Source organism: Talpa europaea (genome assembly GCF_964194135.1).
Source record: "Talpa europaea genome assembly, chromosome: 8".
NCBI classification, from domain to species: Eukaryota; Metazoa; Chordata; class Mammalia; order Eulipotyphla; family Talpidae; genus Talpa; species Talpa europaea.
Genome location: NC_140075.1, coordinates 8,647,695 through 8,661,156, shown reverse-complemented (window position 1 = coordinate 8,661,156; position 13,462 = coordinate 8,647,695). Strand labels below are relative to the sequence as shown.

Sequence of the window (13,462 nt, the reverse complement as noted above, 5' to 3'; positions counted from 1 at the left end):
TACAGTGGACAGGTGGGGGCTGCCCTTGATCTCAACAAGCAGCTGCCTGGACTTTTTCTCCAGTGTTGGGATCACTGGCAGGTCTCTACCGCCATCCTGCTGTGGGGGACTGAACTTTTCTATTGTCCACCTTAAAAAAACTATTTTGAATCATTCTACAAAAAAGAGTTCCATTTCCCTGTGTTTCTCTGATTTTAAAGTCTAAATTGTCTTAGGCAAAAACTGTTGAGTTACTTTTGACTTGCTAACAAGCTATGCAGAATACTTATTGGTTAAATAAAAACTTTTAAATTTACCTATTGGACCTGTAAAGGTTAAGTTTCTTGTTAAAACTAACCTGGTAAAATATAAAGTGGTAATACAGACAATTTTGAGCTAAATTCTAAACCTCAGTATATTCACACATATTGGTAAAATATCTATGTTTTAAATATATACACATGGCCAAAATTTTAAATGTATATCAAAAAATCTCTGTGTCTGTTTGTGTCTGTCTTTGTGTTTTGTTTTTTACCTCTGAAGGACCAGTTATAAACGGCGCCTATATAAGTTCTAATAAAAACAAATTTTAAAATCATAATCCAAATTTTAAATATACAAAAACTAGTTCAAATTTTATAATATAATTCAAAACATATATACATTAATGTTATGTTAAATATTAATAATCTACTGTGTGTAAATGTATCTTTAAAATATTTTCTTTCCTTGACTAAAAACATATATATACATATATGTATGTATATGTAAAAATTTTTTTTTGTCATATTAACTTTACCAAGTACAACTAAGCTATACTGTTTTTAAGTCAATTTTAGTAATCTGCTATGTTTAGAGTAACATTTTGGGGTGGTAAACACAAAAAACACCTCCTTATGTTCTGAACTACTAAAAAAAAAATCATAATTTGTTAAAAGTTTTAATAATGTCTAAAAAAAAAACAATTAATTACTAATGGTAAAAAAATAGTTTTATCTTAAAATTAAAATGTCTAATTGTGCCAAAATGTAAAAAAAAAAAACTAAAATTAAAAAATATAATGAATTGTAAAAAATTAAAAAAAATAAATTTTATTTGCCTTAATTTATACAACCTACAAATAATAAATTTTAAAAAACAATAATATATGTTAAAATTTAACTGTATTACATTATTTAATCAATTTATTCATTTAATAAAAAAACTAATTAATACTAAATCTTGCTTTTGTGTGGCCACACAGGCCATTTCAGTAAAGTTGTCAACATTGTGGTGCTGGACTAAGCTGGTGCCTTCATAAAAATTTTGTGTTGTTGTTTCTGTTGTTTTCCTGGGGGTCTGAATTCAGTCTCAAATCTGATAGTCTGTCATTTGGCTGATGCAAGGAAATTTTGTGGAACCTCAGTAGAGCTCCTGAGACACTCCACAAGGTTTCTCCCTTTCCTCTGGGAAAAGGAGTTAAATATATTTGTTCTATTTGGCTTGACTAATAAAGTAAAACTAAAAAAAAAAAAACATTTTCACTTAAAAAAATAATAAAACTTTGGCATGTACAAAAACGTTAACAATAATTTTCTAATATGTATACAAATTGTCAGTGGTAATTGTCACCTTGTAATATTATATACTTCAAATATTTATTATTTATTGTTTATTAATTGTTATTCCAAAAATTGTTTCTAAAAAAATAAAAAAAACAAAAAAACCTCAATAAATTCCTATTAATAAAACTGTTGAAAGTACAAATTTCCTACACAGAACTAAATACACCTAATATTTTCTAAGTTTTTTTTTTTTTTGACATAATACTGGTAATTTTTTTTTGCATTTTGTTCTGAATCCACAACATTTTCTTGTTTTGGTGACCATGATCTGCAGCAAAGTTGCAATTCTTTTTTCCAGCAAAGCTAACTTGTGTTTACATTTTCTCTCCCCTTAATACCAACACAACATAAAAATAGTGGTAGTAATCTTTTACTACTTATCTCAGAGTCTGTTTTTACATAACTTCCACAGGAATTTTGTCTACATAAACAAACAAAAAAAAATTGGACATAAGTTTAATTGTGTGGCTTTGTGTGGAGTTCTTCCAAAAAGTTAAAACAGAACTAAACCGAGAAGAAAAAAGCCTCTTCCCCTCAGCCTCCGTGTCCCAATCCCAGACCAGGGCTCTCGGTTCCCCCTCTACTCAGAGCCCAACCCTGCTCTCCTCGAGGGCGCCGGCTCCCGCCTCAGTCCGCAGCCCCACCCCCTCCCAGGCTCCTCCCCTCAGCCGCTGGGTCGGAGCCTCTCAGGCTGCCCCGCCCCCAGCACCAAGGGACCAAGTCGCAACCCTGCATCTGATTGGGCCGGGCCCGTCCGCCCAGGCGCCTGATTGGTCCACGCCCTGCCCCTGAAGTGGGGCTCTCCATAAAAGGGCCCTGAGGCGCCAGGTCAGAGCAGCTTGTGGGGGAGCCAAAGGAGAGGCCGTGCCCCACTATGCGGGCAGCTCCAGGAGGGGGTTCTGTGGTGCTGGATGCCCCCTGACTCCCTGGGTCCTGCCCAACCTGCTGGTGCCCAGGTGCAGCTCAGAGTGTGGAGCGGCCTCTGCCTTTTCCACTGCCCGAGTCACCGCCCCAGCCCCCCTCTCCTCAGGGGAGTGTCCACGGCCCCACCCTCCTCTCCTCGGGGAGTGTCCACGGCCCCGTCCCCCTCTCCTCGGTGGAGTGTCCACAGCCCGCCCTCCTCTCCTCCGTGTGTCCACGGACCGGCCCCCCTCCTCTCGGGGGAGTGTCCACGGCCCCACACTCCTCTCCTGGGGGAGGATCCATGGACCCACCTTCCTCTCCTCAGGGGAGTGTCCACGCCCTCGCCCCCCTCTCCTCAGGGGAGTGCCCACGCCCCAGCCCCCCTCTCCTCCGTGTGTCCACGGACCCGTCCCCCTCCTCTCGGGGGAGTGTCCACGGCCCCGCCTTCCTCTCCTGGGGGAGTATCCATGGCCCCGCCCTCCTCTCCTCAGGGGTGTGTCCACGGCCCCGCCCCCCTCTCCTCAAGGGAGTGTCCACGGCCCCGCCCCCCTCTCCTCGGGTGAGTGTCCACAGCCCGCCCTCCTCTCCTCGGGGGAGTGCCCACGCCCGCCCTCCTCTCCTCGGGGGAGTGCCCACGCCCGCCCTCCTCTCCTCGGTGAGTGTCCACGGCCCAGCCCTCAGCCTCCGCCCCAGGCCGGTGACCAGAGCCCAGAACCCGACTCCGTGGCCGGGACCGGACTGGCCGCCCCACGCCTCTCAGGTCCGTCTCTGGCCACGCCAGAGCCACCGCATGTCCACCACTTGGGCCTTCTGGGCCTGACCCCGCAGTGGTCACCTGGGGCAACCCCGCCCCTTGGTGGCAGAGACAGAGGCCGATGTGGAGACGAGCAGTTGAGGGGGCCCTGGGCTCCCCCCACCCTGGCCTGTCCGAGGCCATCGCCCACCGGTGGACATGGGCAGTGCGTGTGGCGTCCATCTGCCCCTGGTGGGCCAGCAGCAGAGTGACCACCCCGGCAGCGAGGGGGACCTGGAGGCCCAGGCGGTGCTTGGCCTGCCTGAGGTGCCCCCGGGAACCCCTCTCCATGGCGCGTGTCCACCTGGTTACTGCAGTCATGGTGTGAGGTCCAGCGCAGGCCTGCGGGCCGGGAGGTCACACAGGACAAGTCCCATAACCTCCCCAATTCATGTTCACCTTTGACTGAAATGTGGATATTTATGTCCAAAGGGCTCTGCGAGGTGGACCTGGCCCCCAGGGCAGTGTGGGGTGGGGGTCAAGAGGCCGGCCCTTGGAGCCAGGGACTGGGTGAGGCTGGGCTGAGGGACATGGCTGCCCAGCCAATGACATTATATCCTAAAGGGGAAGGCAACTGTGATCTCATATTATCACTGAAATGATGATTACTTTGACTTATTTTATTTCTCAGTTTCTTTTTTTTTAAGATTTATTTATTTATGCATACAAGGGCTAGGGTACAGCCAGAGATGTGGAGGGTGAGAGGATTCAACAGAGACAGAGTGGGGAGCAGAACAGGCAGGCTGAATGAAATACACTGCTGAGGGGATCAGCGGGGAGACAGGAGGGGTCTGCTGCACCATGTGGGTTGCTCCCTGTCTGCGGATGGAACTCGTGCTGCATGGCTACAGATAGCTTCCTAGCGCTGCACTTAACTCCTGCAACACCAGGGAGGCCCCTAATTTGAGTGATTTTCTAGCTCATGTTTTATTCTGAGATTTGAATGGACAGTCGGGTCTTGTGGTTAACTACATGTATTATCATAAGAAACATTTTCATGGAAAAATATGTGATAATCAGTCAGGAGAGTTTGGAGACATAGTGACCTGCTCCAGGAGAAAGTGCATCACCCAGCCCACATTCTCAATGTTAGGGAAACAATATGGGAACCTCCGTACGTGCAGGGAGATGTGTAGAATTAACAAATATTGCCAGGCTTTATTTTGCATAATGTTTTACATAATAAAGAAAACCTAGTTCCCAAAGTAGAAGCAAAATGAACATTAGTTTAATCTACATGAAGGTCGAGAGGAAGACCTGGTATAGAATCAAGATACAATCTGGGAAACTAAGGACCCTAAAAATAAACACAACAAATTAAAAATTATAAATATTTAAGTAGAAACATAGTTCTTCAAAGATAATTCATATAACTACTTTTGAAAACACCACATCGAGGGAGGGTGTGCAGTCACATTGGCATCCAAAAGGCATCATAGAAATTAACATTCCATCCATTCCAGGTTTCACTCATAGATTCCTACTAACCAAGGAAGGTTCTATCCTTCCACCTCTAGCAGAGTCAAGTGTGATTTCCTTTGTCCTTTGAGCAGGAACAGGAACTTCTCCTAGAGGTAAGATGCCCCGTGAGGAATCGTGAGGAATGGGGGGGGCCACTTTCTGTCTCCCATCCACTGCACAAGGACGGGACCCTCAGTTGAGAGACACAAAAGCTGTGGGTACTGAGTGCCCAGTACTGGGGTCCGTTGAACATATATTATGAGGACAGTCCACATTTACCACTGCTTCATTTTATGTTAAGTTGGTGATGCATGAGTTCATTCTTTCTACACAGAATACAAGGGGCCCTCAGTGGAAAAACATAGGCTGAGGGAACCGAGCATCCAGCACTGTGGTCCCATGACCTTGTGCTTCTGATACAGGCCTCCTTTACCACTGCTTCGTTTCACATAAATGTTGGTGATGCGTGAGTTCTAGAACATTTTCCTAAGCCACATGCATTGTTTTCAAACATGAGGGGGAATTCAGTTTATGAACATCACACAGATGGAGTTTTGGCAAGTGAAAGCAGTATTTAGGAAACTAGAGCTTATGGAATAATATGAGAATATAAAATTCTGGAAAAGGAAAATCCTAATGCAAGAAATCTGTACTTTATAAATGATCACATGAAGAGTTGGAGGGAAAAACTGAATAAATTGGGGGTTATAATTTTAGATTGTGATATCTTACATCTTACAGTACTGGCCCTTCATCAGTCTCCCCACAGCCGTCTTCATGGCTTGGTTCCTCAGACTGTATATGACGGGATTAAAGGTGGGGGGCACCAGCGTGTAGAACATAGAAATGACCAGGTCAGACATGGACGGGGTCTTTGAGGTTGGCTTCAGATAAGCAAAGCATCCAGTGGAGACAAACAGCACCACAACCAGCAGGTGGGGAAGGCAGGTGGAGTAGGCCTTGGCCTTCCCTTCTGTGGATGGGATCTTCCTGACAGCAGAGAAGATGTGGACATAGGAAATGATGATGAAAGTAAAACAACCCATACCCACTGTCACATTAATGAGAATGGGGACAATTTCACTCATTTCATTTCCTGAGCAGGAAATAGCCAATAACTGGGGGATGTCGCAGAAGAACTGATGGACCACATTAGAGTCGCAGTAGGACAAGGAGAAGGTTCCAGCTGTGTGCATGACAGCATATAGACCCCCACCCAGCCAGGACACAGCTGTCAGCTGCACACATTTGTCCCTGCTCATGATGACATCATAGTGCAGGGGGTGGCAGATGGCAGCATAGCGGTCAAGGCTCATCACCGTGAGCAGGGTCATCTCTGTACCTGCTGACATAATCATCATGAAGACCTGGAGGACACATCCTGGGAAGGAGATGGAGCTGCTGTGCCTCAGAGAGTTGTCAATGGACCTGGGGACCGTGGCTGAGATGAGGCAGAGGTCCGAGAAGGAGAGACTCCTCAGGAAAAAGTACATGGGGGTGTGGAGGTGCCGGTCCAGGGTGGTGATGAGGACGATGAGCCCGTTCCCCAGCAGGGCACACAGGTAGACCAGGGAGAAGAGCAGTGGGTGCAAGAAGCCCACGATCCCCTGGGTGGGGAACCCCAGGAGGACGAATTCTGTCACGGCCGTGAGATTGGTCACCATTGGAGGCATCATATGTATAAAAATTTGAGCAAAGTAAAACATGAGTGAAGCCTTCCAGTCTGAGTCTAGATGACACCAGCAAGGACAGTCACAGGCGTGTCTCAGAGGTCACTTTCAGGTTGTGGAGTGGAGGAGCAATGTGTGTCTCACTCTCTGTTGAGCCTTTTGTGGTCAGCTCCAGAAAAGCGCCTTTATCACACAGGATCTGGGATCAGGAAGGTGGGACATTTCAGCCAATCATAGGATTCTGCTCTGGTTGATCCATAAACCAACTGCCAGCCCCTCCCCACTGCCCCTGCCCCGCTGCTTCCCCCTCCTTGTGCAAGTTTGTTCATCACACCAGTCCAGTGTGTGGGGTTGTCTGGACATGGAGCAGCTGTGTCCACTCTCCTCCTCCCCAATCTCCTCCCCTCCTCCCCCTATGGGGTGATGGAACAGGATTTTTAGGGAGAATGTAGTGAAATATAACTATTGTAATATAAAAGAAACAATTCCAGCTAATTTAATGAAAACAAGAAAAAATAAACTCAAAAATATAGCCTAGGAAAAAACTTTTTCAGGGATTTAGAATATATATTTATAATGAAAAAAATAGGAGAAAAAGTCATGAATTTCTGTCTGACTCCCTTTATTGTCATAATATTTTAGGGATGAGGATGTGTACCTTCCCTTTTTAAACAATTAGCATTATTTTAAATTTCCTTTCAGATTTTCACCACTGCTCCCTAAATACATCCATTAAATGTTATTTCATGTAACATTATATACTTTCAACTCAGAGTGCTAAATATTAAAAATTAGTTACAAAACAATAATTGCCCTATATACCCTAGTTCAGAATGTTATAAAATAATAAATGCACAAAAGTTCATATTCGTGGAACACCTTAAAATAAAATTATCCCAGAACAACATGGCATTCTGAAACTGAACTATATCCACCTTTATAATATATTAGTTTTCAGTTATAAGATGAATATTCTAGCTACTTTTCTCCTGAAATACAAAATGCTTTTTGAAATGACACTGTGTTGTAAAACATTGTTACCTCAATAAAGAAATAAAGTCACCATTGGAAACACACACAATAACATAAATATTTCATGTTGAAATGCCAACACTTTGAGGTATGGGTTAAATGGAATGTCAGTAAATTAAAAATTTAAGATTTAAAAAACTTACTTTTTAAAAATATTTGACATACACCTCAGTCTGGTGTGATGTGCCCGCTGTCCCATAAGTTTGCTTCCCACAAAATTTTCGCCCTCACAGAGACAGGAGGAAAAGCTAACTTCATTCGATGGCCCGGTCACCCGCTGCCCTCTGCTGTGCTGTCCTCTGACGTTCGGGTCCAGGCTTCCCGCTCACTGGCTCTGCAGACAGGCATCAGAGCTTGCTATCTCCATCTCTGGCTGGCCCCAGGCCCTGACATCTTCCCTGGCTCCCCTTCCTCAGGGACCTCACCCCGAGAGGACCAGGTGTTCTGTGTCCCCGTGGACTTCTTAATGGTGTCTCCGGTAATGAACCTCCCAAGTCATCAGTGCAGTCAGGGGGTCTCAGGAGACTCCGTGAGCAGGTCTGTGATTCCTCCTCCTCAGGCTCCAACTGCCTCCACTGACCAGCCACAGGGGACCAGGGTGTGACCCTGTAATAAGAGCCATGCATGAACCATGGGCATAGGGAGCTGCAAAGTTGCTGTCACTCCCTGTGAAGCCCTTCCTTGGGAGACCTGCAGAGATGGTTGTGAAGAGGTTGAGGCAGGAGGAAGGGAAATGAATAAAGTAGGATGGAACTAAAGGAGGAAGGAAAGAGGGAAGGAAGACAATTAGAATTTCAACAGAATTGAACAAAGTCAACTGGATCTTATGAAGTGGGAATGGTTTATGTCATCACAAATTTACTCTGTGTGCTTTCATTTATTTATTTATTTTTTTTTTGCTGGTCCATTCTCAGCACCTACCAGTCTTGTTTGAAGCTGAATAACTACTGCTAGTGAGAGTGTGTCTCCTATATCTTCACAAGGAGAGGGGCCATTGCTATTGGAGTGGTTCTGGTGGATGTTTCTTCATGGTTTGAGATTCCTGGGGTTTGATGTCATGACTTCGTGTCTTCAAATGTGCAGTAAAAGGCATTTTTGGGTGGCCTTGACTGTGTTAAATGTTTTGGGAAATAATGTATCAAGTAGATTATGCCACAGTATTGACTAGATTGGGGGGTGTGGTGTCTGTGATGGTCTTCGCATCCTGCCCACACTTAGAGGGGAACAGTAGTAATCGACCTTCATTGGACCTGATCCATGATAGTGCGTGTGGAAGAAAGTGGAAAGGCTGGGCTGAGACTCTTCCTAGCAATGTCCTTGACCATTTCCAGGACATTTAAATAAATATCTCAATGATTTTGCAGTGACTAGAAGAGTTACTGCTACTATTTTCTGTAGTTGTGCACATATATTAAAATGGCTTCTCCAATAACATTAGAAATGAACACATTACCCATTCAGACTGAAAGGCTAATTTATCTTCAAACACAGGCTCTGGGGACCTTGTTTAGAGCCACGTTTTGCAGCTGCCCCAGGCTGTGCAGGTCATGGTCAGTTCTTTCACATGAAAATATAGTTTTGTGGCCTTGAGAGATGACAATGAACCTACCTGTCTTTGGATGGTTGAAAAACAATTGGTGTAGTCAGCAGGATATGACTCCTTTTCAGGTAGACTGAAAAGGTAGACTTTTCAGGTCTTTAATACTGACTCAGGGGACAGACCAGCTCTCTCCCTCAGCATTTCTCTGGTATCTCCTGCCCTCTGGATCTCAGAGTGATGCTGCCCTTATACCGCCTCTTCCCTTGGTTTACATATGCACATACCCCGGGTTCTCTGGGCCCAGGTGTCCACATTCACATGTACATGTACAAGACTTTTGGTGCCAGCCACAGAGGTTTATGGCAGGAGGGGGCAAAAAGCCTGACTTTTTACCTCATATAACCTACAATCCACCCCTTCAGGATTTTTTCACTGTTCCCTAGTGCCTGGCACAGCCACCCTGTGGCCCTGTGAGTGCCGGGCAGCAGATAAGGTTGCTTTAAGCCACCAAGGATGACAGGCCCATCCTTTGATCTTCATCTCCTGTGGTGGGCAAATGATTCTGTCCACCCCAGGTCCCAAAGTTCTCTGCCTTCTGGCAGGATTTTTTGTCCAAGACAGTCAGTAGTATCTTTGTCATGGGCAAGCTCTGAATGATGGATGAGGTCCCCCTTTTTTTTCCTGACAAGTCTGCTGCCTCAGGGGTACAGCGGGCTGGTCCTTGCAGGGCTATCTTCTCTTCCCTATGAGGTCCGAGTTATTCCCAGTGCTTGTCCTCCATCTCCCAGACTTTGTCTGCCTCCTGTGCTCCTGCAGCATATTTAGCTCTTCTTGGACTTTGGCCACCATCTTTGCTTCCCAGCGACTCTGATGTTGTCTAAGACTCCATTTGTAGATGCCACTTGGTATGTCTGCTCTCAGAGTAATATCCTGCCGACTACACCAATTGTTTTTCTTTTTCTTTTCTTTTTTTTTTAATAGAGACATGTTTTATTTATTTATTTATTTGTTTGTTTGTTTGTTTGCTTTGTTTATGCATGCACTGGGTACAGTCAGAAGCACGGGAGGGTGAGAGAATTCACCAAAGCCAGAGTGGGGAGCAGAGCAGGCAGAAGGACCGAAGTGCACTGCTGAGGGGAGCAGTGGGCTGCAGGAGAGGACTGTGTGCCATGTGGGACCCTCCTCTGGTGGCTGGGGGGCAGTCGGGGATCGAACTGGTGCCACAGAGGTCACGGGCAGCTTCACAAACCAGCACTCAACCACTGTGCCACTGGGAGGCCCATACATCCATTGTTTTTCAACCATCCAAAGACAGGTAGGTTCATTGTCATCTCCCAAGGACACAAAGATAATTTTGGAGCCTTCATAGATATTTACACGTAGATATTTAGAGCTTTCATACTATATTGGAACAGACCAGCTTTCTCCCTCAGCTTTATGGGACTGTCTCCCCTCCCTCTGGATCTCAGATGACCCAACCCTTATATCCCCTCATCCCTTGGCACAGGAGTCCCCATTAACATATGTGCATGTTCCATGCGCTCTGGGCCCAGGTGTCCACAATCATAGGCACATGTGCAAGACCTCAGGTGTTAGCCATAGTGGCTAATGGCTGTAGGGCTGAAAAAGTGATATTTTAACCCGTTTATCCTGCAGTCCACTACTTCAGATTTTTGTTTTTTTTTTCCATACAGTCTACACAGCATTCTTCAGCAAGAAGTGGCAGATATACTTTCCATGTCAGCGTGCTACAGAGCCTGTGGGACCTGGTCTGGTTCAGAGCTCACTGGAGTCATGACCTGGGATGACCTTCCTGACTTGGGGGCCAGAGCTTCCCACTTCAGCATCTGTCTGGGTCTGTCCCTGAGAAGAAGCCAGGTTCAGGAGCCCATTTCCCCCCAGAGGGTCCTCCTTCAAGCTCTCAGATGGAGCACAGACCCAGCTATTCCACAATGTGCTGGGAGGGCTCCTGGTGCAGGGAGAGGTGACTTCCCTGGACACTCCGGGGATCCTGAGATCCTCCTGGGAGAGGACACCCCCTTTCCTTCTGCTCAGTGGGGGGGGGTGGGTGTGGATAAGCAGGGCCCAGGGCCGGGATTAGTGCCTCCTTGGGCTGGGTGTCCTTGTAGGGTTCCACACAGGGAAAAGGTTGTGGGGGGTTCTGGGGAATTACTGGGGTCTTGGTGGAACCTGTGTCATCACTGAAAATATCATGTTCATAAATTAGTAAAAAGTATAATTATTCATTTCATTTCCACTTGGATGAGAAAGAGGTTTCTTTTTTATATATATTTGGGAACACATTTCCCCTATTTAAGTCTTCTTAAACAACAAACTCGAGACTGTGGACTCCAGTGTACATGTACAATCTGTGAAGATAAAATGAAAATATTGTAAAAATATGTATTAAATGTGAAGAATTAAAACATCATAGTTTGCAGCACTCAAAAATCACAAAGAAACTGTATGATAGAAATAATCCATCATTATTAGTTTATATTATATAATTATAAAATTATGAACTAGACTACAGCTATTCCATGTAGGATGTGTTAATCTCTGGGGATTTAACAAAACACATTCAAGGTCAACCAGTGTCAGGACATGCAGGCAAAGTTCAGGAGCAGGCATGGTTTAGAAGCCCAATAACATCTGCCCACGACCTGCAGGGAAACTGGGTGTCCTCCTTGGAAATGTCTGTATTGGTTTCTTACCCACTACTTGATTGGGGTGTCTGCTTTTTGTTGTTGGGCTATGACATACCTTGAATGAATGGAAACCAGCCCCATGTCAGATGTATGATGTAAGCATATTTTCTCCCAGTGCAGGGGCCTGTTTTTATACTGGTTTTTGAGCTATCTAGTGTAGTGGGGCACATTTATTCCTACATGCTTGTTTCCCTTGCCCTTGGGGGTCTTGGGGCTGTGTCCCCAAGTTCATCTGTGGGGTAGATGTGCAGTAGGGTGGCATAGTTCCTCAAGTATTTATGACTTTATCACATCCAAACCTTTAATCCAAATAATATTGTTCAGTAGCTCTAATTATAAGGGGGATACAACTTAAAACTGCAATGACTTGTCACCCACCCCTATGAAAATGGGCCAATCAAAACTTACTGAACACAACAGATATTATGCAGAAGTGGAGAGAAAGGAAATCTCACCTCTGTTGGTGGGAATGTAAGTAGGTAAAGCCTCTAGGAAAATGGTTTGGAGATGTCCTAAGTAAATAAAAATGGAAATCCCATAGGAACTAGCAATCCCTCCGCTAAGTTCTTATCCCAGAATGTGAAAACTCTACAATACTGAGAGACACATGTGTACCGGTGTCGCAATAGCACCATGCACCATTGCGGAACCAGCCCAAGGGCTTTCAACAGAGGAGTGAATAAAGTAATTGTGGGTCCATAGTCAGTGGAATTGTACACAGCAATTAAAAAATCAAATCATATATTTGGGACAAGGTGAGTGGACCTTGAAGTTATCTTGTTAAATGAAATAAACCATATAGTGAAAGACAGATAGCAGAGGGTCTCACTCATCTGTGGGATAGAAAATACAGAAAACCAGGCCTCCCTGGTGGCCCAAGGGGTTAAGACGCAATCTATGAAACTAGCCACAGCCATTGCAGCACAAGTTCAATTCCTGGCCAGGGAGCAACCCACAGGGCACAGCAGACCTCTCCTGCCTCGCCCGCTGCTCTCCTCATCAGTGTATTTAGTCAATCCACCTTTTCTGTTCTCCACTCTGTCTCTGGCAAATCTTCTCACCCCTCACAACTCTGGCCTATACCCCAGTTCTTGTATGCATAAATAAAGTAATCTTTTAAAAAAAGAAAATACAGAAAACTGACTTTACAAATCATAGAAAACCAATTTGCACTAGTGAATAAATTCACTGTTACCAGGCGTGAATGGAAAAAGGAGAGGGATAAAGAGTGGAAGCAGGAGAGTATTTATGTGGGTGTTCCCCAGAGTGTGAGGGTACACGTGCACACACAGAGGGGAAAAGATGGAGCCCACAATAAGATAGCAAAGAAGTGACAAAGAGAGTGATGAAGCCCCGGGAAGGAGAATCTTAAGATCAAGGTCTTTCATTGGAAAGATTATTAACTTGAGATATTTTCCAACACAGATTTTATTCTGAAATCTGAATGGAGTCCATCTGGTGGTTAAATTACGTTTTTCAAAAGAAATATTTTCTGCACGGAGTATGTTATGATCCCTCAGGAGCGTTTGGAGTCACAGTGACCAGCTTCAGAGAAAAGGCTTAAGCGAGGAGCATCACCCCCAGTTCTCAGGGTGGGTAAACAGATATGAGACCCCAGGGTATATAGCACAGAAGCTTCTGGAGAATAAAAAATCATAAATTTTGCAGTGTTTTACTTTATATAAATTTTGCATAGTGAACTTGGGGGGTGGTGCAATTTTATGGGGAATATAACCAAAATGATTATGCATACATTGTGCAAAAATTAAAAA

The 13,462-nt window shown here is 44.9% G+C and overlaps 1 protein-coding gene across 1 annotated transcript; it reads right to left on the bottom strand.

The window, feature by feature from the left end:
• Positions 1-5,468: 5,468 nt before the first annotated feature.
• LOC311176195 (olfactory receptor 14A16-like) lies at positions 5,469-6,404 on the bottom strand (the record flags this gene model as incomplete). The annotated part of the gene is made up of 1 exon (XM_084241495.1): positions 5,469-6,404. One exon carries the CDS (start codon positions 6,402-6,404, stop codon positions 5,469-5,471), a length of 936 nt encoding a protein of 311 aa, XP_084097621.1.
• Positions 6,405-13,462: the final 7,058 nt, after the last annotated feature.